Here is a 26111-nt window from a genome sequence, read left to right on the forward strand (position 1 = left end):
TCCGCGCAGCGTCTCAGCGCGAGTGCTGGCGGGCGCCATGGCCACTGATCCGCGCGGGAAGGCCGCGACTCTGGCCCTGAGGAGGCGACTGCTCAGGTACCGAGACGGCGACGCTTGGGGGGGCGCGCACAAGGCACGCACGTCCGGCGCGAGCCTACAGGCCCCAGCCCCCGCGGCCTCGCACGGCCTATCCCGGTTCCGCGCCTCTGGCCCCTGAGACCCCGCCGCGCGCAGCCGGACTCGGCGGTCTCATCCCGCGCCTCCCCCGCAGCGCCTTATCCACCCCCGCAGCCGGACTCCTGGGAGGCCCTCGCCCAGTGGTGGCCCGCCCTCCGGACCTGGGCCCGGCTCGGGAGTGACCCAGGAAGGGACTGAAAGTCCAGACGAAGGGTGGAGTGGGGTGTCGGCTCACAGGCAGCCTTAGAGAAAGTCTACCCTTGACCTGTGTCTGAGGGGCTCTCGGTGGGACGTGGGGCATGAGGCAGCCTTGGGCTAGAGCTTGGGGCTGGCCCCCAGCAAGGCAGCAGGCTTGGCTGGCAAGGGCTCGTTTAGGGCCGAGAGCCAGCCACCAAATGGTGGTGCCCTCCTCACTCATCCCAGCAAAGAGACACTGTGCCTTAGGGAGCCCGTGTGGGTCTGGAGCAGCCACCTTTTCCCGGGACCCAAGCGACTCAGTGGGCACATGTGGAAATGAATGAAGCCACATAGCCTTCAAATGACTTAAGAAACAATTTGTTTTAGCAACTTCTTACCCCATCCTTTTTCTCCTCTCCAGCCACCTGTGGAGTGGGGGGAGTGGAGGCAGGGACGCAACAACATGCCCTTCAAGCTTTTGTCCTTTCCAGAAACTGGGAAAGGGTAGGGGGAGGCCTGTGATGGGTGGATTTCTCCCTTCCGGTCTTCAGACATGACTGTCCATTCGTTGTCTGTCCCCACAGCAATTCCTGCAGACTCTTTTTTCCTGAGGATCCTATTAAGATTGTCCGGGGCCAAGGGCAATACATGTACGATGAACAGGGGGCAGAATACATCGATTGCATCAACAATGTGGCCCACGGTCAGTATCATACCTCAGGACGGGGCAGGAAAGGATGCCAACACTGTGAACCTGGTCCAAGGGTGAACCTGAGGTTCAGAGAGGTACAGAGAACTCAGGTTCTGCTTAGCCAGCATCCATGTGCAGAGGAGACCCAGTCTTTCTGGGGTAGCTGTAGAAGTTTCCAAGCAGTAGCTCTGCTAAATCAGCAGGAGTCAGAGACCTAAGTCTAAGGGTCCACTTCCACTTGGGACTGACAGTGAGCTCAGAGAACAGCAGTCGGCCCAGCCATGGCCAGCAGCCCAACAGGACCCTGGCCGAGCCCTGGCAGTGATGGCAAGGCTTCAGCCCAGGTGATCATCTCAGGTCCTGGACAAGGAAACTGAAGTAGGAATTCAGTTATCCAGATGAGGCCACCAGAGCTGGTGGAAGGAAAGGGAGTCCAGTGACTCAGCAGGGAAATTGGAGGTTAGTAGAGTTGAAAGCAGGGGCTCTAGTTCCAGACTGCCGGGGTTCATATCCCTGTCCTCCACTTGCTAACTTTGTGGCAAGTTTAAGTCTCTGTGCCTCAGTTTGCTCATCTGCAAAATGAACATGATAATACTTGGTATGCACCTCCAGATGTTTTGGGGGATTAAGTGAGTTAATTCATGTAACTTGCTTTGAGTGTGCCTGGCACTTGGTGAGCACCCAATCATCTTCATTCTCTTATCATAATCCTTGGCCATTGGCCATCATTACTTCCAGCCCCCCGACTGGTGAAGTCAAGCCACTGACGACACCCCTACCCCCTGTCCGTCCCCCAAATCCCACACCCCTGTCTTTGTTGAGCAGAAGGCCTCAAGAAGCTTCCTAAAGAACATGGGTTTTCGAGATCAGTTTTCTCCCAGAGAACTTTGCCTTCTGCCAGAATCTCAGAGACTTCTTTCTAGGTCTCCCTTTCCAGACTGGCACCTCTGTCTCGCCCCCTCTGTCTTCAGACTCCTGTCTTTCCTCTCTGCCTCTATAACTGCATCTCCTCTAGTTGGGTTCACAGATTGGGGCTGGGAGAGGCCCGGAGGGATTGGCTGAGTGGGGCCGGCTGTGTGATGGAGGTGGCCCTCTTGCAGTTGGGCACTGCCACCCTCTCGTGGTCCAAGCAGCACATGAACAGAACCAGGTGCTCAACACCAACAGCCGGTACCTGCACGACAACATCGTGGATTACGCACAGAGGCTGTCCGAGACCCTACCGGAGAAGCTCTGTGTGTTTTATTTCCTGAATTCTGGGTAAGTGCACTGTGGCCAGCCCCCAGCAAAAGGATGAGACAACGATGGAGAGATTTGCTCACATGGGCATAGCATCATGTAGCCAACGGAGTGTGGGGCGAGGCAGCCCTCAGTGGGCCAGGCACCCACGCTTCCCAGCTGCAGGCCCCGCTGCTTCTCTGTCAGATCCACTTTCCTGTTCTCTTTGTAAGGGGTGCCATTACCTCTCTTCTAAGATCATTGTTGGGGCTTACCAAGGTAATAATGTTCCTTTATTTCTGCTTTATGCATACACAGGCACAGTGCTGGGAGCTACAGCCAAAATCCCTGCTCTGTAAGGAACAGAAACATCAAAGATGCTTCAAAGAAATAACAGAATTACAAAGAGGAATCATTGTCTGGAGGAAAACTACAGAGAATAATGAGGCATAGAAGCAGTGGGGTGACCTGGCCTGCTCTGAGAGGGTCGGGGAAGGCGTCCCTGAAGAAGTGATGTTAGGCTAAGAGCTGACTAGGGGATAGCTAGATGAGGAGGAAGGTAGGGTGCTGCCCGCTCCATTGGAAGTGTTCTTGTCAAGGTCACCACACGGAACAGCCTGTACAGAGGTCCTGTGGCAGGAAGAATATTTGCACCCCAGCACACTTGAGCTGAAAGGCAGCCAGTGAGGGAGGGCAGAGGGTGGGAGCCTGGGGACACTGGGGAGGGAGACAGGGCCCATCACCCAGGGCTTTATTGTTCAAGTGAGGAATCTGTGTATCCTAAGAGCATTAGGAAACCATCAGAGGGTTTTAATCAGGTAAGTGATGTCATCAGGACTGGAGGAAAGCGAGAATGGACACCATTAGGCACCAGTTTAGTGGCCCGTGATAGGTTATGCTACACTGGGAGTAGCAGTGGAGGCAGAAATGGCAGATGATGGCGTGTACACAGAACCAGCCCAGTGTGTCTGGGAGAGAAAAGTACAGAGAATTATGAGGCATAGAAGCAGTGGGGGGACCTGGTCTCTTTGCTGCCCTTGTCTTCCTGTCTCTCAGTAATATTGACAGAGTTACCACTCTCTCTGGAAATGCTTTCTGGTCTTGCTTCCAGAACATTTCATGCTTCTGGTTTTCTGCCAGCTTCTGGCCACTCCCGCTGTCTCCTATGCTGATTCTTCCTACTCTATTCCTCAGGGCTGGTCCTCTCTGAGCCCTCTGCCTTCCTGACCTCATCCATTCCCATGTATTACATATCATCGACATGCCGGTGACTCCCAACTTTGTATCTTTTTTTTAATTATTATTTATTTATTTATTTGGCTGGGCCAGGTATTAGTTGCAGCACGCGGGATCTTCATTGCAGTGTGCAGGATCTTTAGTTGCAACATGTGAGATCTAGTTCCCTGACCAGGGATCGAACCCAGGCCCCCTGCATTGGGAGTGTGGAGTCTTAACCACTGGACCACCAGGGAAGTCCTCCAAATTTGTATCTTAGACCCAGATGTTTCCCATGTGTTCCAGCCTCAAGGTTCTAACTGCCCACTTGACTTTGGAACAGGTCTAACATCACCTGTCCAAAAGACATCAGGAGTTGATCGTCAGGCTTCCTTGGTGGCGCCGTGGTTAAGAATCCGCCTGCCAATGCAGGGGACATGGCTTCTATCCCTGGTCCAGGAAGATCCCACATGCCGTGGAGCAACTAAGCCCATGAGCCACAACTACTGAGCCTGCGCTCTAGAGCCCACGAGCCACAAACACTGAGCCCGCGTGCTGCAACTACTGAAGCCCACGTGCCTAGAGCCCGTGCTCCGCAACGAGAAGCCACCGCAATGAGAAGCCCGCGCACCACAACAGAGTAGCCCCCGCTTGCTGCAACTAGAGAAAGCTCGTGTGCAGCAACGAAGACCCAATGCAGCTAAAAATAAATAAATAAAATAAATCAATTTATTTTTTAAAAAAAGAGTTGTCCTCGCTAACACCTGGTGTGGGACCATGGCACTGGCTCTCCCTGACATTCTCAGGCACCTACCACAGACTTTCCCAAGAAGACCGGCCCTCCCTCACCCTATCTGTCCTGGCAAATGGCAGCACTGTCTGCACCTCTGCTCAAGGTAGAAATGCACCCTCCTCCCAGTCCTGCATCAGGCTTGCCTTGTCTGTCTCCAGGTTGTCTCCTAACTCCATCCACCTCTCTCTGTCTGTGTGGTCACCACCTGCTCTCACCTTCATGTCCTCCTTCTAGGTCTCCTCACTTGCACTTTAATTCCCTTCTACTCCATTATATACACAGAGAGGCTTCCTCCTCATATGGGAGCTGAATCATGTCGCTTCTCTGATTAAAACTTTTCAGTAGCTTCACATGGCACCGAGAAGAAAATCCAGGCTCCTTCTGCAGCCCTGCCTGTCTCCCCAGTTCCTCTCTCATGCTGCCCCTGGCCTCCCTTGTCTTCTTGTGGTTCCTTGAGCAATTTTCCTTCACAAGGTCTTTGTGTGTGCTGCTCACTCTGCCTAGAAACTTCACCCTCAGGACTCTACAGGTGTGGCCTTAATCTGTTCTGGCCGCCATAACAAAATACTATAGACAAGGTGGTTTAAACAGAAATTTATTGTCCCACAGTTCTGGGAGTCAGAATCCAAGATCAAGGTGCTGGCAGATTCGGTTTCGTTGAGGCCTCTCTCCTTGGTTGCAGGTGGCCACCTTCTCACTGTCTTCACATGGCCTTTCTTCTGAGCATGCACACCCCTGGGTGTCTCTCTGTGTGTCCAAATGTCTTCTTACAAAGAGACCAGTTGTATTGGATTAAGGCCACCCAGATGGCCTCATTTTAACTTAATCACCTCTTTAAAGGCCCTGTCTTTAAATACAATCACATTCTGAGATAACTGGGGGTTAGGGCTTCAACACATGAATTTGGCGAGACGATTCAGCCCATAACACCCCTTATCTAAGGTAGGGCCCCACCTGCTTCTCTCGGCACCCTGTATCCATTGTAGCACTTACCAAATGATCATTCTGTCTTTGTTTTTTGGCTTTCATGACACAAAGTAGAATGTAAGTTCCAGGAGGGCCAGAGCCTGCCTGTTTTACTTACTATTTTCGCCCCCAGCTCCTAGCATATTGAAGGCATTTGATAAATATTTACTGAATGAATAAGTGAATGACTAATGAATTGTGTCCTAAGAATCTTCTTGCTGCTGGAAGGGCTCCTCCTTCCCTCCAGGTTTCTCTATAGAAAGCAGTTATCCTGGAGGGAAAGCCCTTGGACAGTTGTCCAAGCAGTATCCACTTTTTCTGTCATAGGTCAGAAGCCAACGACCTGGCCCTGAGGCTGGCGCGCCAATACACAGGACACTGGGACGTGGTGGTATTAGATCAGTAAGTGCCACTTCCAGAAGCGTGGGCCTGCTGCTTATTGGGGATCAGTGAGGCTCTGATTTTGGGTGCCTTGGGCAGGAAAGATGAGGGGCCTGGGCCTGAAGAGGATCATGAGGACCTGGCCACAGAGACACCCCCCACACACACACCAGGCATCTCTTTCCCCCTGGCGTCTCTTCTGTGGTGGCAGCTTCTGGGGAGCAGAGAATGCTTTATAAGGTGGCGAGAGTTGGTCCCACATATTGGGTATTAAAACTGTTGCAAGGACTTCCCTGGTGGGCCAGTGGTTAGGACTCTGCACTGCCAATGCAGGGGGCGCGGGTTCAATCCTTGGTCGGGGAACTAAGATCCCACATGCCGTGTGGCACGGCCAAAAGATAAAAAAATAAAATTAAAAAATGTTCCAACAGTAGCTCCCATTGTACTGAGTATCTGCTGTGCACAAGACCCAGGCCCAGGGTTAGAGCATTATCACATTTAAGGTTCATTACAACCATGAAGGAGAAACACCCCCCCCCAACTTTACAGAGGAGGGAACTGAGCCCAAAGATTTTAACGATTAGCCACGTTACATAGCTAGTAAGTGGCCTTGGAGGAAGGCTTGCTGACTCCAAGGCCTGTGCTCGTTCCTGGCCCTAGGACTCAGGCTGTGTCTGAAAGGTTGGTCTTCCCTGAGTGTTTCCTGAGGTGAATAGACAGTTGTCAGGGCCAGGCCAGGGAGTACGTGCCACCTGGGCCTGAGCCCACTCTCCCTTCTCCTCCCCAGTGCTTATCATGGTCACCTGAGCTCCCTGATCGACATCAGCCCCTACAAGTTCCGGGACCTGGATGGCCAGAAGGAGTGGGTCCACGTGGTACGCGCCGCTCAAGTGGGCAACAGGCCGGTGCTTGCGCCTCAGCCTGGATGACATGGCGCTGTCACTCCCTACAGGCACCTCTCCCAGACACCTACCGGGGCCCCTACCGGGAGGACCACCCCAATCCAGCTGTGGCCTATGCCAGCGAGGTGAAACGTGTGGTCGGCAACGCACAGGAGAAGGGCAGGAAGGTAACCACATCCACGCAGGTCTGGTCCAGCGAACGGCAAATGTTGCCAGCCCTGGACTGGATCTTGGGAACCCTGAGAGAAATTAGAACCAGGGCCTGCCCTTTGGGAGTCTAGTAGGGGGATTAAGTGCTCAGCAGAGAGTTTAGGTAGAGATATGTCCTGGGCATTACTGGACTCCAGGGGCCCAAGCTGGACTGGTGTGTGTGTGATGGTGGGCCCGTGGAGGGGGTGCTGCCTGATTTTAGTAATATAAGGTGAGTAGGAGTTAGCCACTCAAGGCGGGGTCAGGGGTAAACAAGGAAAGCCATCCTCAACAGAGCGGCGGCCTGTGCAGGAACCATGTGAGTATGGGGCCACGCTGAGCCGGCAGGAGATGAACCTAGAGAAGCAGGCAGGACCATAGGCCCGCGGACTGCAAGTGCCCCTTTAGCTGAGGGGCTAGAGGTCATGGGGGACCTTTATAGAGTTTTAAGAGAGAAGGTAATAGGACCAGGGGATGCACTTGAATGGGGCCAGTCTGAGGGCAGGTGACATGAGGAGGCCCTGTTGGCCCGAGTGAGCAATGGGGAGACCCACCCAGGGCAGCGTAATAGAGATGGATTGTGGGGCAGAGACAGGAGAGGTGTGTCATACCCTGGTAAAGCAGCAGCCACGGCAACAGTAGAGGGGAGGCAGCTGGTGATTGGTATGAGGGCTCTCTAGAAGGCTTTGCTGAAGGAGTGACAACTGAACACAGGATATATAGCAAAGACAGGCCAGAAAGGTTGGCAGAGCCAGATCCAGGAAGCCTGGACCATGCACTTCCAATGCTCTGCACCTACTTATATAAAACCGAAAAAGAGATTGCTGTGGTGGCAGCATGGGTGGGTGACCGGTTTCCCACCCCGTCAGTCCTTCCTTCATCTCAGCAGTAGCCTCTGAAACAGCTCCAAGGCAGAACACAGTTTGGAAGTCGTTGCTGTAAGCAAAAGGGTCAGTGAAGGGTTTTAAACAGGACAGTGATGAGCTCAGTGTCTACATTGAGGCATCACCCTGGTGGCCAGTGGAGGATGGATTGGAAGAGGTGTCCAGTTAGAAGGCAGGAGGCCAAGTCAGAAACGGGCAGATCTGCCAGGAGGCAGGAGTATCCAGCGGGGAGGGGAAGGAGTGGGTGCAAAGATGTTACAGGGATAGAGTCAGAGGCTGTGCTGACTGATAGATGAAGAAGGAGGCTGGATCAAGGATGGGGCCAGATTTCTGTCCTAGTTGGGAGGGATGGGACTCACCATATGGGAGAAGGGAAGGAACAGGCTTATAGGGTTGAAGTCAGTGGATTTAACCTGGAGCATGCTAAGTTCAGGGGGTCCGGAGGCATCCAGGTGGTAAGAATTGGTTCGAGGCCTGAAAAAACTACGTCACAGACCCTCAGGTGTGATGTGGAGCCCAAAGTGGGGGCACAGTGCGGACAGTAACTCATCATGTTTGGAGCCAGCACTGAGCCTCAGCGGACGTGCTCAGCTTGCAGCTCAGCGCCTCCGCAGTGCCGTTCCCTTCTCCTCCACAGATCGCAGCGTTCTTTGCTGAGTCTCTGCCCAGTGTGGGAGGGCAGATCATTCCCCCTGCTGGCTACTTCCGAGAAGTGGCAGGGTGAGTAGGTGGGAGAGGCTGCCCCAGGGTGGGGTTTGCCAGCCTTTGTTCCAAATTCCAACCTCAGCCTGGCCTGTTTGCCAGAATTGTCAGACAAAGCCCCTGAAGAAATAGTGGCTCCAAGAAGGCCAGCTATCTGCATAAGGTCCCCAGGATTCAGAGTCCCAAGACCTCCCAGCTCCTGGTCTCCTCCCTCTCACCACAGTCCCCCATCAGCCGTGTGTCCTCTGCCACAGGCACATCCGCAGGGCCGGAGGGGTCTTTGTTGCAGACGAGATTCAAGTGGGCTTTGGCCGAGTAGGCAAGCACTTCTGGGCCTTCCAGCTGCAGGGGGAAGACTTTGTCCCCGACATTGTCACCATGGGCAAGTCCATTGGCAATGGCCACCCTGTAGCCTGTGTGGCCACAACACAAGCTGTGGCGAGGGCATTTGAAGCCACCGGCGTCGAGTACTTCAACACGGTGAGTGAAGGCTCCAGGGCCAGGAAGCACCATGGTGGCTTCTGTACAAACAAGGCCACTACTACTCGCTAATTTTTTTGTAAATATAGTTGTTTTATCATAAATATTACAGTAAATGTAAATAGATATAACCCATATAAACAAAAGCTCTTTGGCTTCCTCACAAGTTTTTGAGAGTATAAGGGAATTCTAAGACCGAAAGTTTGAGAACCACTGCATTATCATTCGATTCTAGTTTTTTCAAATCTTTTTGTTAACTTCTGACTTACTGCCACTTATTCTTTTGATACTTAGTCTGTAAAATGTGTTGAGGTGATCTGGTACGTGATTGTTCTACACGTCCTTGGGAAATTGTGGGTTCTCTAAATGTTGTTTGCCAGACTCCCTGAATGTCTCTTAGGTCATACTTGTTAATTGCGTTGTTTGAATCTTCTGTATTCTTACTGGATTTTTTTTTTCCTACTTAACCTATTAATAATTAAGAACTGTGTGTTTAAATCTACACTATGATGAAAAATGATCAATTTTTTTCTTGTAATACTGTTAATTTTGCTTCATATATTGTGAGGCTGTTAAGTAATATATATATTACTTAATATTAAGTAGTATATATATATACTTTTGGGTTTTTTTGACCACACTGCTTGGCTTGCAGGATCTTAGTTCCCTGACCAGGGTTTGAACCTGTGCCCTCGGCAATGAAAGCATGGAGTCCTAACCACTGGACTGCCAGGGAATTCCCAGTATATATATTTTTTTATTTCTGTATGTTCATTGGGAATTGAATCTTTTTCTTGATTGAGGTATAATTGACATGTAACATTATATTGATTTCAGGTGTACGACATAATGATTCAGTACTTGTGTGTGTGTGTATGTATATATGTGTGTGTGTCTGTGTGTGTGTGTATATATATATATATATATATATATATATATATATAAAATGTGATCACCACAATAATTCTAGTTAACGTCCATCACCATACATGGTTACAGTTTTTTTTTCTTATGATGAGAACTTTTAAGATCTATTCTCTTAGCAGCTTTCAACCATACAATACAGTATTACTAACTACAGTCACTATGCTGTACATTACGTCCCTGGGACTTAATTATTTTATACCTGAAAGTTTGTACCTTTTGACCCCCTTCACCCATTTTGCCCACCCCCACCTCTGGCAATCACCAATCTGTTCTCCGTATCTAAAAGTTCAGGGTTTTTTGGGTGTTTAGTTTTTGGTTTTCTTAGATTCCACATATAAATGGAATCATCTGGTATTTGTCTTCTCTGTCAGATTTATTTCACTTAGCATAATGCCCTCAAGTTATGAAAGCATCTTGTTGCAAATGGCAAGATTTCCTTCTTTTTTAGGGCTGAATTTCATATATATATATATATATATATATATATATATTCCATTCATCAATCAACAGACACATATCTTGGCTGTTGTAAATAATTCTGCCATGACTGTAGGGGTGCAGATAGCTCTTTAAGATAGTAGTTTCAGTTTCTTCAGATAAATATCCAACATGGAATTGCTGGATCACATGGTAGTTCTATTTTTAGTTTTTTGAGTAACCTCCATACTGTTTTCCATAATGGCTGCACCAATGTACATTCCCACCAACAATGCACAAGGATTCCTTTTTCTCCACAACCTTGCCAGCCCTTGTTATTTCTGTTCTTTTTTTTTTTTTTTTTTTTTTTTTGCGGTATGCGGGCCTCTCACTGTTGTGGCCTCTCCCGTTGCGGAGCACAGGCTCCGGACGCGCAGGCTCAGCAGCCATGGCTCACAGGCCCAGCCGCTCCGCAGCATGTGGGATCTTCCCGGACCGGGGCACGAACCCGTGTCCCCTGCATCGGCAGGCAGACTCTCAACCACTGCGCCACCAGGGAAGCCCATTTCTGGTCTTTTTGATAATAGCCATTCTAACAGGTGTGCGGTGACATCTCATTGAGGTTTTGATTTGCATTGCCTTGATGATTAGTGGTGTTGAGCACATTTTCGTGTATCTGTTAGCCATCTGTATGTCTTCTTTGGGAAAATGTCTATTCAGATCGTCTACCCAATTTTTTTTAATTTATTTATTTAATTTATTTATTTTTGGCTGTGTTGGGTCTTCGTTGCTGTGCGCAGGCTTTCTCTAGTTGTGGCGATTGGGGGCTACTCTTTGCTGACGTGCACAGGCTTCTCATTGCGGTGGCTTCTCTTGTTGTAGAGCACAGGCTCTAGGCGCACAGGCTTCAGTAGCTGTGGCACGTGGGTTCAGTACTTGTGGCTTGTGGGCTCGAGAGCACAGGCTCAGTAGTTGTGGCGTACGGGCTTAGTTGCTTCGTGGCATGTGGAATTTTCCTGGACCAGGGCTTGAACCCGTGTCCCCTGCATCGGCAGGTGGATTCTTAACCACTGTGCCACCAGGGAAGCCCCTCTACCCAATTTTTAATTGTATTGCTTTGTGTTTTGCTGAGTTACATGAATTCTTTATATATTTTGGATATTAGCTCCTTATTAGATAACATGATTTGCAAATATTTTCTCCCAGTCAGTTGATTGCCTTTTCATTTTGTTGATTTGCTGTGCAAAGCTTTTTAGTTTGATGTAGTCCCACTTGTTTAGTTTTGCTTTTGTTACCTTTGCTTTCAGTGTCAAATCCAAAAAATCATTGCCAAGACCAATGTCAAGGAGCTTACTGCCTATGTTTTCTTTAGGAGTTTTATGATTTCATGTCTTACATTCAAATCTTCAGTCCATTTTGAGTTAATTTTTTTGTGTATGGTGTAAAATAGTGGTCCAGTTTCATTCGTTTGCATGTGGCTGTGCAGTTTCTCAAGAATTGAGTCCTTTATCATATGGAGTAATATTTTCCATTCCTAATAATGTTTTTGGTCTTAAAGTTTATTTTATCTGATATTATAAAGCTAAGTCAGCTTTCTTTTGACTAGCAATTACCCAATGTATTATTTTCCACCCTTCTATTTTCAACCTTGTGTGCTCATGCTTTAGGTGTATTTCTTTTAACCAGCATATATCTAGAATTTGGGTTTTTGCCCAAATCTGTTAATATTTGACTTCAAAGTAATGACTTTAAATATAATGTAACTATTGATATATTTAGGCCTGTTGCTAGCATCTTAATTTAGAATTTCAGTTTACCATACTTTTCTGTGTCTTTTAATCCTTCCTATTTTATTTAAGTATCTGTATTACAAGTATTTCATCCCAAATTCCTTTCAGTGCAAGCCTTTATGATGCAAACCTTCTGAGGTCTTCTGTGCCTAAGGGTATTTGTGTCAGGCCCTCATATTTAACTATTTTAGCTAAAAATAAAATCTAGGTCCTAGTTACTGTAAAAGCATACTCCAGGGACTTCCCTGGCTGTCCAGTGGTTAAGACTCCATGCTTCCACTCCAGGGGGCACAGGTTCAATCCCTGGTCAGGGAACTAAGATTCTGCATGCCACGTGGCATGGCCTAAAGAAATAAAGTCAGTGCTGATGGATTCATTTTTTTTAAAAAAGTGTATTCCATTGTCACTTTGCATGCAGTGTTGCTGTTGAAAAGGCTGAAATCACTGATTCTTTTTTAGTTGAGATGTAATTCACATATTATAAAATTTACTGTTTCAAATACAAATTCAATGGTTTTTAATTCAAGTACAATTCAATCTTTTGTAGTATACTCACCAGGTGGTTCATCCATTATCACTGTCTTAATTTTCATTGTTGTACATTTTCATCACCCCAAAAAGCAACTCCATACCCATTAGCAATCACTCCCCATTGCCTTTTCTCTACAATTACTGGCAATCACTAACCTTCTTTCTGTCTCCATGGATTTGCCTGTTCTTGACATTTCACATAAATACAGTCACACAATATGTGACCTTTTGTGTCTGGCTTCTATCACGTAGCATAATGTTTTCAAGGTTCATCCATGTTATAGCATGAATCAGTCTTTCATTCCTTTTTATGAATGATTAATGTTCCATTGTGTGAGTATACCATGTTTCATTTATCCATTCTTCAGTTAATGTTTTGGTTGTTTCCCCTCCTTGGTTATTATGAATAATGCTGCAGTTGACCATTCAGTGTAGATGTTTTTGTATGGAATGTGTTTTCAGTTCTTTTGAGCGTATACCTTACCTATGAGTGGAATTTCTGGGTCATATGGCAACTCTTAAGTTTAACTTTTTGAGGAATGACAAACTTTTTCCAAGCAGCTATACCACTTTACATGCAACGTATGAGGGTTCCAATTTCTCCATATACTCTCCAGCATTTATTTTCTCTCTTTTATTATAGCCATCCTAGTGAGTGTGAAGTGGTATCTCATTGTGATTTGCATTTGCCTGATGGCTAGAGGTGTTGAGAATCTTCTCATGTGCTTATTGACCATATATATATATATATATATATATATATATATATATGTATCCCAATATATATGACATATATTCCAAAGAATATATCCTTTGCACATTTTTTAATTGGGTTACTTGTCTTTTTTTGCTGAGTTGTAAGCGTTCTTTATGTATCTTAAATACTAGATTCTTACAAATATATAATTTGTAAGTATTTTCACCCATTATTTGAGGTGTCTTTTCACTTTTTCGGTAGTATCCTTTGAAGCACAGAAGTTTTTAATTTTGATGAAGTCCAGTTTTTCTTTGGTTGCTTGTACTTTGGAGTCATAGCTCACAAACCATTGCCTAATCAACAGTCATAAAGATTTACACCTCTGTTTTTTCTTCCTAGAATTTTATAGTTCTAGTTGTTATATTTAGGTATTGGATCCATTTTGAGCTAGTTTTTAAATATGGTATGATGTGGGGTTAAATATGGTATGAGGTGGGGTTATTTAACTTTGCATATAGATATCCAGTTGTCCCAAAACCTTTTGCTGAAAAGAATATTCTTTATTATATCTTATCCCATTGAATGGTCTTGGCACCCTTGTCAAGAATCAATCAACCAGGGCTTCCCTGGTGGTGCAGTGGTTAAGAATCCACCTGCCGGGCCTCCCTGGTGGCGCGGTGGTTGAGAGTCCGCCTGCCGATGCAGGTGATACGGGTTCGTGCCCCGGTCTGGGAGGATCCCATATGCCGCGGAGCGGCTGGGCCCGTGAGCCATGGCCGCTGAGCCTGTGCGTCCGGAGCCTGTGCTCCGCAACGGGAGAGGCCACAACAGTGAGAGGCCCGCGTACAGCAAAAAAAAAAAAAAAAAAAAAAGAATCCACCTGCCAATGCAGGGGACATGGGTTCGAGCCCTGGTCCGGGAAGATCCCACATGCCGCGGAACAACTAAGCGCATGCGCCACAACTACTGAGCCTGCACTGTAGAGCCCACGAGCCACAACTGCTGAAGCCCGTGTGCCACAACTACTGAAGCCCGCACACCTAGAACCTGTGCTCTGCAACAAGAGAAGCCCCACGCACCACAACAAAGAGTAGCCCCCGCTCTCAGCAACTAGAGAAAATCCGTGTGCAGCGGCGAAGACCCAATGCAGCCAAAAATTAAATAAATGAATTTTTTAAAAAATCAATCAACCATAAATGCATGGATTTATTTATTTTTTTTTTTTTTTTGCTGCATTGGGTCTTAGTTGCAGCACACAGGATCTTTGTTGTGGCATGCAGGATCTTTCGTTGCAGCACACAGGCCCAGTAGTTGCGGTGCGCAGGCTCTCTAGTTGTGGTGCGCATGTTCTAGATCTAGCACGTGGGCTTAGTTGCCCCGTGGCATGTGGGATCTTAGTTCCAGTTCCCCGATCAGGGATTGAACCTGTGTCCCCTGCATTGGAAGGCAGATTCTTTTTTTTTTTTTTTTTTTTTTTTGGTGCGGAGCATAGGCTCCGGACGCGCAGGCTCAGCAGCCATGGCTCACGGGCCCAGCCGCTCCACGGCATGTGGGATCTTCCCGGACCAGGGCACAAACCCATGTCCCCTGCATCGGCAGGCGGACTCTCAACCACTGCGCCACCAGGAAAGCCCGGAAGGCAGATTCTTAACCACTGGATCACCAGGGAAGTCCCAAATGTATGGATTTAATGGTTTATTTGTAAACTTCCAGTTCTGTTCCACTGATCAAAAATCTATCCTCCTGCCAGTTGCACACAGTCTAGACTACTATACTTTGTAGTATGTTTTGAAATCAGGAACTGTTAATCCCCCAGTCTTTGTTCTTCTTTTTGAAGATTGTTTTGGCTATTCTGGGTCCCTTGCATTTCACTATGAATTTTCATAATCAGCTTGTTAATTTCTACCAAAAAAGCAGCTTGGAGTCTGATAAGAGATTGCATTGAATCTATAGATCAATTTGGAGGGTATTGCCATCTTAACAGTATTAAGTCTTCTAATCCATAAACATGAGATATCTGTCCATTTATGGAGGTCTTTAATTGTTTTTCAATCATGTTCATAATTTTCATTGTAAAAGTCTTTTTTTTTTTTTGGCCACACCACATGCGGGATCTTAGTTCCCTGATCAGGGATTGAACCTACACCCCCTGCAGTGGGAGCGCAGAGTCTTAACCACTGGACCTCCAGGGAAGTCCCTGTAAAAGTCTTGAACTACTTCTGTTAAATTTACTCCTAAGTATTGTATTCTTTTTCATGCCTTTATAAATGGAATTGTTTTTTTCATTTCACTTTAAGATTCTTCATTGCTGGTATATAGAAATACAGTTGATTTTTGGATATTGATCTTGTATCATGCAACCTTACTGAATGCATTTATTAGCTCTAATAGTTTTTTATACATTCTGTAGAATTTTCTGTGTACCAAATTATGTCATCTGTGAATAGAAATGGTTTACTTGTTCCTTTCCATTTTGAATGCCTTTTACTTCTTTTTCTTGCCTAACTGCCCTAGAACCTCCAGTACAATATTGACTACAAATGGCAAGAGTAGACATCTTGTCTTGTTCCTAATCTTAGGGGAAAACATTCAGTCTTTCACCGTTAAGTATAATATCAGCTGTGAATTTTTCGTAGAAGCCTTTTATCAGATTGAAGAAGTTCCCCTTTTTTCCTAATTTGTTGAGAGCTTTTATAATGAAGGCTGTTGGGTTTTATCAAATGCTTTTTCTTCGTTTATTGTAATGATCATGTGATTTTTTTTGTTCTTAATCCTATTAATATGGTTTATTACATTATTTGATTTTCACATGTCAAACCAACTTTACATTGCTGAGATAAATCCCACGTGATCATGGTGTGTAATCCTTTTTATATGTTGCTAGATTAAGTTTGCTATTGTAATTTTTGAGGATTTTTACATCTATGTTCTTAAGAGATATTGATCTATAGTTTTCTTGGGATATCGTTGTCTGGTTTTGGTATCAGGGTAATACTGCCCTCAAAGACTGATCCAGGAAGTGTTCATGCCTCTTCTATTTTCTGGAAGACTTTCTGAAAGATTGGTAGTAATTCTTTCAACGTTTTGGTAGAATTCACCAGTGTAGCCATCTGGTTCTAGGCTTTGCTTTGTGAGGATTTTTTAATTACTAGTTCATTCTTTTTACTTGCCACAGGTCTATTCAGATTTTCTATTTCTTCTCGAATCAGCGTCAATATTTTTTATCTTTCTAGGAAGTTGTTCATTTCATCTAAGTTATCTAGCTTGTTGACAGACAGTTGTTCACATTATTCCCTTATACTTCTTTTTACTTGTATAAGATTGGCAGTGATGTGTCCTCTTTCATTCCTGATCTTAGTAATTTGACTCTTCTTTTTATCTTGGTCAGTCTAGCTAACGTTTGTCAATTTTATTGACTTTCTCAAAGAATCAACTTTTGGTTTTGTTGATTTTTTCTATTATTTTTCTATATTTCTATTTATTTCCACTGTAGTCTTTATGATTTCCTTTATTTTTGCTTTGGATTTAGTTTGCTCTTCCTTTTTTTTTTTTTTTTTTTTTTGGCCGTATTCCCTGTGCTGTACAATATATCCTTGTAACTTATTTATTGTGCATAGAATTTATACCTCTTTTTTTTTTTTTTAAGAAGATGTTGGGGGTAGGAGTTTATTAATTAATTTATTTATTTTTGCTGTGTTGGGTCTTCGTTTCTGTGCGAGGGCTTTCTCTAGTTGGGGCAAGCGGGGGCCACTCTTCATCGCGGTGCGCGGGCCTCTCACTATCGCGGCCTCTCCTATTGCGGAGCACAGGCTCCAGACGCGCAGGCTCAGTAGTTGTGGCTCACGGGCCTAGTCGCTCCGCGGCATGTGGGATCCTCCCAGAGCAGGGCTCGAACCTGTGTCCCCTGCATTAGCAGGCAGACTCTCAACCACTGCGCCACCAGGGAAGCCCTGCTCTTCTTTTTTATACTTTCTTAAGGTGGAAATATTCATTTGAGATTTTTTTTTTAACAGAAGTATTTACAGACATGAAGTTTTCTGTAAGCATTACTTTTACCACATCCCATGAGTTTGGGTATGTTGTGCTTTCTTTTTCATTTATCTCTAAACATTTTTTAATCTCCCGTGACTTCTTTGACCCATTGTTTGTTTAAGCATGTTATTTAATTTTCACATATTTTTAGTTTTTCAGTGTTCTGTTATTTATTTCTAGCTTCATTCCACTGTGGTGAGAAAGATACTTTCTATGATTTCAGACTTTTAAAATATATTAACACTTTGGGCTTCCCTGGTGGCGCAGTGGTTGAGAGTCCGCCTGCCGATGTAGGGGACATGGGTTTGTGCCCCGGTCCGGGAAGATCCCACATGCCACGGAGCGGCTAGGCCCGTGAGCCATGGCCACTGAGCCTGTGCATCCGGAGCCTGTGCTCTGCAACGGGAGAGGCCACAACAGTGAGAGGCCCGTGTACCGCAAAAAAAAAAAAAAAAAAAATATATATATATATATATATATATATATATATATACATATACACACACACTTGTTTTACAGCCTAATATATTGATATATAGTCTATCCTGGAGAATGTTCCATGTGCACTTGAGAAGAGTATTTATACTGCTTTTTTGAAGTGGAGTGTTCTGTATATATCTATTAGATCTAGTTAGTTTATAGTGTTGTTCAAGCCTTCTACTTCCTGGTTGATCTTCTGTCTAGTTGTTTATTATTGAAAATGAGAGACTGAACTCTCCAACTATTCTTACTGAATTCTGTAGTTCTCCTTTCAGTTCATTTTTTGCTTTACGTATTTGGGGGCTCTGTTGTTAAGTACATATGTTTTTGTAGTGGTTATATCATTTTGATAGATTGACTCTTATCATTATGTTTTCCTGTGTTGCTAATAGCAATTTTAATCTTGCAAGTCTTTTATGTCTGATATTACTACAGCCACACCAGCTCTCTTGGTTACTGTTTGCATGGCATACCTTCACTCTCTTGCTTTCAACCTACTTGTGTCTTTACCAGTACTCTTTATTTCTTCATGTGGATTTGATTTACTGTCTGATGTCCTTTCATTTCAGCCTGAAGAAATACTGTTAGTATTTCATGTAAAGTAGATCTGCTGCTGACAGATTTTTTCAGTTTTTTCATTATCTAGAACTACCTTAGTTTCTCCTCTTTTTCTTCTTTTCTTTTTCTTTCCTTTCTTTTTTATTCTGCACCATGCATCTTGTGGGATGTTGGATTTTAGTTCCCCAGCTAGGGATTGAACCCGGGCCCTTGGCAGTGAGAGCACAGAGTCCTAACCACTGGACCACCAGGGAATTCCTGTCTCCTTTATCTTTGAAGGATACTTTTACTTTATAGAGAATTCTGGACTGACAGTATTTTTCTTTCATCACTTTGAATAGGTCATCCCACTGCCTTCTGGCCTTCAGGGTTTCTGATGAGGAATCAGCTATTAATCTTGTTGAGAATCTCTTGTACATGATGAGTTGCTTCTCTCTTGCTAATTTCAATATTCTCTCTTTGTCTTTTTTTTGAGGTATAATTGACAGACAACATCATATTAGTTGCAGGTGTACAATATAATGAGTCAATATTTGTGTGTATTGCAAAATGATAACCACAATAAGTTTACTTGGCATCCATCACCGTAAAGTTACAGTTTTTTTTCTTGTGATGAGAACTTTTAATGTCTACTCTCTTAGTAACTTGCAAATATACAATACAGTATTGCTTGTTTGTTTGTTCTGGCAGCGCTGTGCAGCATGTGGGATCTTAGTTCCCTGACCAGGGAACAAGCCCAAGCCCCCTGCAGTGGAAGCACAGAGTTTAACTATTGGACCACCAGGGAAGTCCCCAGTATTATTAACTATAGTCACCATGCTGTACCTTACATCCCTGTGACTTATTTATAACTGGCATTTTTTTTACCTTTGACGACTTTCACCCATTTACCCACCCTCTTGTTCTTGTCTTTCAGTACCTTGGTTATGTTGTGTCTAGGTATGAAACTTGTTTATTCTACTTGGAGTTCATTGAGTTTCTTGGATGTTTAGATTGTTGTTGGGATGTTTTTTTAGTCAAATTTAGTAAGTTTTTGACCATTGTTTCTTCAGATATTCTTTCTGCCCCTTCCTCTCCTTCTGGAATTCTTATTTGCATATGTTGGTATGCTTGTGTCCCACAGGTCTCTGAGGCTCTGTTCATTTTTTTTTATTCTTTTTTCTTTCTGATTTTCACACTGGACAGTCTCAATCAACGTATCTTCAAGTTTGCTGATTCTTTCATCTGCCTGATTAAATCTGCTGTTGAGCCTCTTAATTTTTCATTTCAGCTACTGTGCTTTTCAACTCCAGACTTTCTATTTAGTTCTTTTTTATAATTTCTATTTCTTTATTGATCTTCCAAATTTGGCAAGACGCCATTTTCATGCTTAGCTTTTAATTCTTTAGATATAGTTTCCTTTAGTGTTTAAACATATTTATAATATTTGATTTTAAAGTCTTTGTCTAAAAAAAAGAAAAACTCTTTGTCTTATAAGCCCATCATCTGGGCTTCCCCAGAACAGTTTCTGTTGATTGTATCCACACACCCCACCACCACCACCCCATATATGGGCCATGCTTTCTTCTTTCATGATTCATAATTTTCTGTTGAGAACTAGACATTTTTAAATAATATAATATGGCAACGTTGGAAATCATTTTCCCTCCTCATGGTTTGTTGTTGATGCTTTCTGTTGTTGTTTGTTTGTATATTGCCTTTTCTGAACTAGTTCAGAACAGATAACTATGTTATATATTATGCTAGTCCAGCATCTTGGCCAGGCCACAATTCTAAACCAAAGATGCTGTGGGTAGAACACACGACCTTTTAACGAGTTCACAGTTGATAATAATATGCAATAAGTAGCCTCAATCCATCCCATGTCCATCCCACACATAATTTGCTTTGGACATATCAGAAAGCTGCCTCACAGCAAATCACCTAGGAAGCTTTTTATGATCACAAGTATGAGGTTCTGCAAGCAAATTTTCAAGATGGTCTACAGGATACCACTGCATACCCATTAGAATGGCTGCAATTAAAAAATGCAACAATTCCAAATGTTTTTGAGGATGTGGAGCTACTGGGATTTCATAGACTAATGGTGGGAATGTAATATGGTACGACTTTGGAAAACAGTTTCACGTTTTTTATATAGTTAAATATATTTATCAAGCCGTCCAACAGTTCCATTCCTAGGTATTTACCCAAGAGAAATGAGAACGTATGTTAACAAAAAGACTTGTTATAAATGTTTATAACAGTTTTATTCGTAAATAGCCAAAAATCAAAATAAGCCCCAAGGGTCTATCAACAGGAATTTGGATAAACAAATTGTAGTGTGTCCATACAATGGAATACTATGCAGCCATAAAATGAACAAACTACCAATACACACAACATTATGGATGAATTTTAAAAACATGTTGAGCAGAAGCCAGGCACAAAAGGTTACATATTTTGTGATTCCATTCATATGACATTCCAGAAAAAGCAAAACTATAGTGACAGAAGGCAAGTCAGTGGTTGCCTGGGCCAGTAGTGGATGGGAGCACAAGGAACTTTGGGGAATGATGGAAATGTTTTGTATTTTCATGGTAGTGGAGGTTCCACAGGTATATACATTTGTCAAGTCACACTGAACTATATACACTTTAAATATATGCAGTTTATTGTATGTAAACTATACCTCAATAAAGTTTTGTGGTTTTTTTAAGATATAGTTAAAAAAAAAAAAAGATCTGCAGGAGACCCCCTTCCTTCTGACTCTCTGCAGTGCAGGTCCTCAGACACCTGCAGGGCCAGGTGGAGGAAGTGAGTCAAAGCACTCAGGGTGCCTGAAGGGGACAGCTAGTGCCAATGTAGCCAGATAGGCTAGGTTTAAGTCAGACTTATTTTTGTGTTAAGTCTCTTCTTAAGACATTAGCATCTAATTCAGAACTTTTAATTATGCCACACAAGCCAAACAAAATGAATCCTCAGGCCGCATTTGGCTCACAGGCAGCTTGTGGTCTGCACCCTAAAGTCTGCCTTGGGCTCAGCCAGCAGAGCTGTGAGCTGGAACCACAGAGTGACTTTTCCTGGGTGTGGCTCTGGCATGCTGCTCTTGTCCCTCCCTGAAAGAGATGGTGGGCAGTGCAATGCAGTGGGTCTGGGTCCAGTACGCGAGATGGGGTCCTGAAGCCTTTTGACAAAAAACAGCTGTGTGGGAATGCCCAGTACATCCTCTCCTCTGATTTTTGCATGTTCTTAGGGATCCTATTGCCCCCCTGGGGGTACTTGGCCTGGACTACAGTCACATTAGCACCTGGAAAGGTGGGACAACCCATGGGGGCTTCAGAAGAACCCCATTTACTGCCCAGCATGCTGAGCCCTGAGGGGTTCGGGCCTGTGCTCATCACTGCCTTTGCAATGCGTGTGGCAGTTCTGCTGCCCTGCACAGTCCCTGGGGCATGGCCCACTCTGCTGAGCACCTGACATGCTCTCTGTCCCCTGGCTCAGTTTGGGGGCAGCCCAGTGTCCTGCGCTGTGGGGCTGGCCGTCCTGGATGTCTTGGAAAAGGAGCAGCTGCAGGCTCATGCTGCCTCTGTGGGCAGCTTCCTGATGGAGCTCCTTGGACAGCAGAAAGTCAAACATCCCATCCTTGGGGACATCAGGTGAGGCTCAGGGTAGCAGTCACCACCTGCCAGGGGCCTGGTGTGGTTCCTTCATTCACCTCATCACCACCTGGGATGGTGGGAACTTTTATCTCCACTCCACGGAGGAGGAACTGAAGCACCTACAGGTGCTATTGCCCAAGATGGCACCTCTGGAGGGAGGAGGTGGGTGAAGCCAGGATCAAACTTTCCTCTATCCACATTGAGGGCCCCTCACCATCGCAGTTACTTCCTGGAACTATTTTAGCACCCTCCAAGGGTTCCTACAGCTCTCAGCCTCCCCAGGAGGCAGAGGTGCAAGCCCTGGTGGGCTTTCTGATAGGGGCTTGGTTGAGGCCCAGGCAGAGGGTGAGAACAAGGACCATGGTCCCTCAGGCCTGGCCTCCTGAGATGTCACCTTCTGCTCCAGGGGCGTTGGGCTCTTCATTGGTGTGGATCTGATCAAAGATGTGGCCACAAGGATGCCAGCAACCGAAGAGGCTGACTATGTGGTATCCAGGTATTTTTTCTTGAAACTTGTTTCTACGGCCCTGACTGGGAAAGAGCTCCCCTCTTGCCTCTCCCGGGCACGCTGGGCCCACACAGGGTTGACTGAAGGAGGTGGCTTTTAGCCTCTGGGTTAGAGGGCTGCCAATCTGTGCACCCCTTTGACTGGGCTCTGTGGACAGAGAAAGTGGCCCCGACAGCTCTGTACCCAGTGCCCGGCAGCAAAGGCTTCAGATGGGTGCGGGCCATTCCCAGCCTGAGCAGACACTTCTGCCAAGAATGCCAAAGCCGCAGAAGCTCTCAGACCCAGGCAACCCCAACGCTGCATTTCAGAGCCCCAGGCTGCCCGAGGGAAGCAGCTTCTCCAGAGCCACACCTGGGGCTGTGGCAGAACCGGACTCCCCATTCCTAGAGGGTTTTCAAATAGAACTCCTGTTCCTTGTCTGGGTGGGGAGTGTCTGGATGACTCAGCATCTCAGGACTCAGAAGCCCTCGCTCCCAGTTCTGGTTCGCATGTTCTTTCACTTGAACCCCACGCAGGACCCAAGCCCCAGGACCCTTTCCCTTCTTGTTTAGTTACTTCGGTTTTATTTCCATTCCTCACTCCTACCCCCTTCCCCCACCTTGGAAAACCCATCTAGTGTTTGATACGTGTCCTTATTCAAGTTGTGAAATGTGCGTCATTCTGTTTTTGAATTCACATAAACAGTATTGATGTAAAAATCGTTCTCCCCACACAGTTTTTGAAGCTGACCCCTCCTGCGTGGCTGCCCAGCCCCTGCCTTCTCTCTGCTGGTTGGGCACATCCACCAGCTCACCCACCCCTTCCCCCTCAAGACTCAGAAATTCAGGATGGTCTGTGGAAAGGAGGGAGTCAGATCCTCAGCCAAGCCTGACCTCCTCCACCTTACAACCACCCCTGTGGTTTCTCCAGTTCAGTGAAGAAACAGGAACCAGGTGGAACGGTGTTTCAGTGGCAGTCACCCTGCTAAAGGCAGAGCTGGATTTAAACTGATCTTTCTAGCACAGATGCCATCAGTGCCAGGAAGACTGGGATGCGAGAAAGGAGCCAGAGGCAGGCTGAGGACACCCTGCTCCCGACGAGACTTACACAAAAGGAATAAAAAAAGAATCAGAGGGGGGCAGTCAGAGAGTGTAAATACAGTCACATCAGACCCCTTCTCTCAGAGGCCAAAATACCTTCCTAGGTTAAAAGTGTAAATGTGGAATATTAAAAACAATTATTAGATACCAATGATGATGTTAAATAACTTCCAAAAAGAACTGGAAATTAAAACTGGATAGTCCTGTCTGGGGTTACAACATAACCTGGGGGCAGAGTAGAGAAAGGGTTGGCGGGGAAGTTAGAAGCTAGGTGAGGGCTCCATGGGTTCACTGTACTACTCTGTGAATATTGGACACTTTCCATATAAAAAGTAAACCATACAACGTGATGAATAAACCATGTTAAAATGAAAAATGCAGGGACTCTTTGCTGTCCACATTGTAGCCCTGTGGCCACTCTCAGCTTGGCTTCAACTGGGGCTCCAGGGATGGATGAAGCAAGACCCCTGCGGCAGGGGGGTGGCCAGCAGGCTCAGGGCCAGGTGCAGGGCACCCCAGACAGGGGCCTCTGATACTGGGCCATAAAGTTGGGCAGGAGTTTGGCAGGGGGTGGCCAATGCTGTATCCTGGTGGGAACTGGCCTATGGAAGGTTCTGAGGGCAGTGTGGCTGGAGTCCTGCCCATGAGGCCAAAGCCAGGCTGAGGAAGGTCCTGAAAGGCCCATGTGAAGTGCCCTTGGCTGGTGGGCAGCGGGCCCTGCTCTGTCCTATCCTTGCAGGCTGAAAGAAAACTACGTTTTGTTGAGCACCGATGGCCCCGGGAGGAATGTCCTGAAGTTCAAGCCCCCGATGTGTTTCAGCTTGGACAACGCACGACACGTGGTAGCAAAGCTGGATGCCATCCTGACAGGTGAGCCTGGAGACCCAAGGGGCAGCTGATAACTGTGTCTCTAGAACCCAGCCTGGAGCTAGGACCTCCCAGCATGCCCAGGGACAGGGGTGCAACAGCTGAGCCAGGTGTCCTCTGAACAGTGAACGGAGTAGGGAGCTGAAGTGGAGGCCTCCCCTATTCCTGCCTGTGCCCCGCAAAAATCTGAGCCCTGGGTAGGTGGGGACTGAGCCACCACCCATCCTGCCTGGGCAGGCACCAGTGTGGCATACAGGACAAGGGAAGCAGGGCTGGGCTTTTCAGCCCAAGTATCGGAACTAGTGGGAGATTCCATTGTGTCCTTAAAGCCTCCCTGAGGTGTAGACGGCATGAACTTTGCTTTTTTTCAGCTAAGTGGCTGACATGAGATTTGCAGCCTGGACTGATTGAACACAGAATGAAACCCCTCTGCACATTCCTCATCATTCAGGAAAGTCAGGCTCTCCCCTAAATCCACTTACAAGGAAATCTGTAATTACCAAATTGGACACATCTATGCACTGAAGCCATGTTGCACGTACAGAGCTCAGTGGGGGACCCCAAAATAGGCAAAATGCTATCTTCCTGGTAGAGGTCAGAGCAGCCCAGCTACAACCACCCCCACCCCACCCCCAGGCTATTTCACTGCTGTCCCCAGGTCTCTCAAGTTGAGGCCAGTCCCTACTAGACACAACTGGAGGTGGTACGGAACCTGCTGGGGGAAGGCAATTATTTCCGGGAAGCCTGTGGAGGAAAAGCTGACAGGGCACAGAACTGGCTTGGAGTTACTGTATAGAGGGGACTCAGTTGAGCCTGGAAGCCTCAGGAAATCCGAGGGCTGGTTTCATCCTCTTGGGAAATTGTTGCTGACCCTGTAGTGGCCTGTACACATGGGTAAAGGGTGGGACGTGGGCTTGGACAGGCCAGTGGGCCCAGTCACCACACTGCCATCCAAGAAGCCTGGACACTGAAGACAAGTCTTTAGCAGAGGAGAAAGGTTGACCGTCTTTTTCAGACATGGAAGAGAAAGTGAGAAGTTGTGAGACACTGAGGCTTCAGCCCTGAGGCAGCTCTGCTGAGGGGTGTCCTCTAGGTAAGTGGTGTCCTCAAGTTACTTCTTATATTCCTAGAGAATCAGAACTGGGTTCCTTACCATCCATTTAGTAGCTCCTTCAACATTCTTGTTCCAAGTGATGTCCCCTTCCCACAGGTTAGTTTTAATACTGGGAGGCTCTGGCAGCCTTGGGCCCTCCCCATCCCCCACCCCTGAAAAATCTCCAAAGTACTTAAGTTTGCATTTGATGGCTGAGCGAAAAGAGTATAGCTGTTTCCTCCCTTCTCCAGCCAGTTCCTCTATAGGAGAGCTTCTGCCAGGCTTTATCCACCTGCAGCCCCCAGCCAAGTGCTGTGTCTTACAACTAGCTATCTTAGGCCTCAGCCACTAGACTTGGGGTGCTCCAATCAGGCCAACAAATAGGCCCTGCCACAGGGGGCTGTTACAACCAGGAGGGGCACCGTCTTGCCCTTTGTGTGTCTGCTCTTGTCTTTAGGTTCACACTGTCTTTGCTGGGGGAGAGAATCCCATTTCCAATGGCAAGTCAAGACAGGTGTTCCAAGATGCTCCAGATTCGAATTGCCCTGGGGCAGTGTCCCCACTGAGGGTGGTAACCCTCACTGTACTGTCTTCACCCCCTTGAACAGCTGCTCCAAATATCTGAGCCACTCCACTTTAAAGCCACTTCTTTAAAGGGGCACAAGTCCTAGGCAGGGCCAATTCATTAAAGGAAACTAACCAAAGATGTGGAGAGT

General features: G+C 46.2%; 1 protein-coding gene across 2 annotated transcripts; it reads left to right on the forward strand.

Annotated features, from left to right (window-relative positions):
- The first annotated feature begins 17 nt into the window (after nucleotides 1-17).
- PHYKPL (5-phosphohydroxy-L-lysine phospho-lyase) lies at nucleotides 18-26099 on the forward strand. 2 transcript variants are annotated; one of them, XM_082622679.1, is made up of 13 exons: nucleotides 18-96; nucleotides 939-1057; nucleotides 2146-2305; nucleotides 5565-5639; nucleotides 6406-6493; nucleotides 6571-6687; nucleotides 8231-8313; nucleotides 8550-8775; nucleotides 21691-21845; nucleotides 22255-22344; nucleotides 24175-24305; nucleotides 25318-25395; nucleotides 25853-26099. In XM_082622679.1, the coding sequence occupies exons 1-12, from the start codon at nucleotides 38-40 to the stop codon at nucleotides 25365-25367; spliced, it is 1353 nt and encodes a 450-aa protein (XP_082478805.1). In that variant the 5' UTR covers nucleotides 18-37; the 3' UTR covers nucleotides 25368-25395; nucleotides 25853-26099. The 2 variants fall into 2 exon arrangements, with proteins under 2 accessions (XP_082478805.1, XP_082478806.1); XM_082622680.1 differs by lacking the exons at nucleotides 25318-25395; nucleotides 25853-26099 and adding an exon at nucleotides 24674-25305.
- Nucleotides 26100-26111: the final 12 nt, after the last annotated feature.

Source organism: Mesoplodon mirus (genome assembly GCF_964341445.2).
Source record: "Mesoplodon mirus genome assembly, chromosome: 5".
Lineage (NCBI taxonomy): Eukaryota > Metazoa > Chordata > Mammalia > Artiodactyla > Ziphiidae > Mesoplodon > Mesoplodon mirus.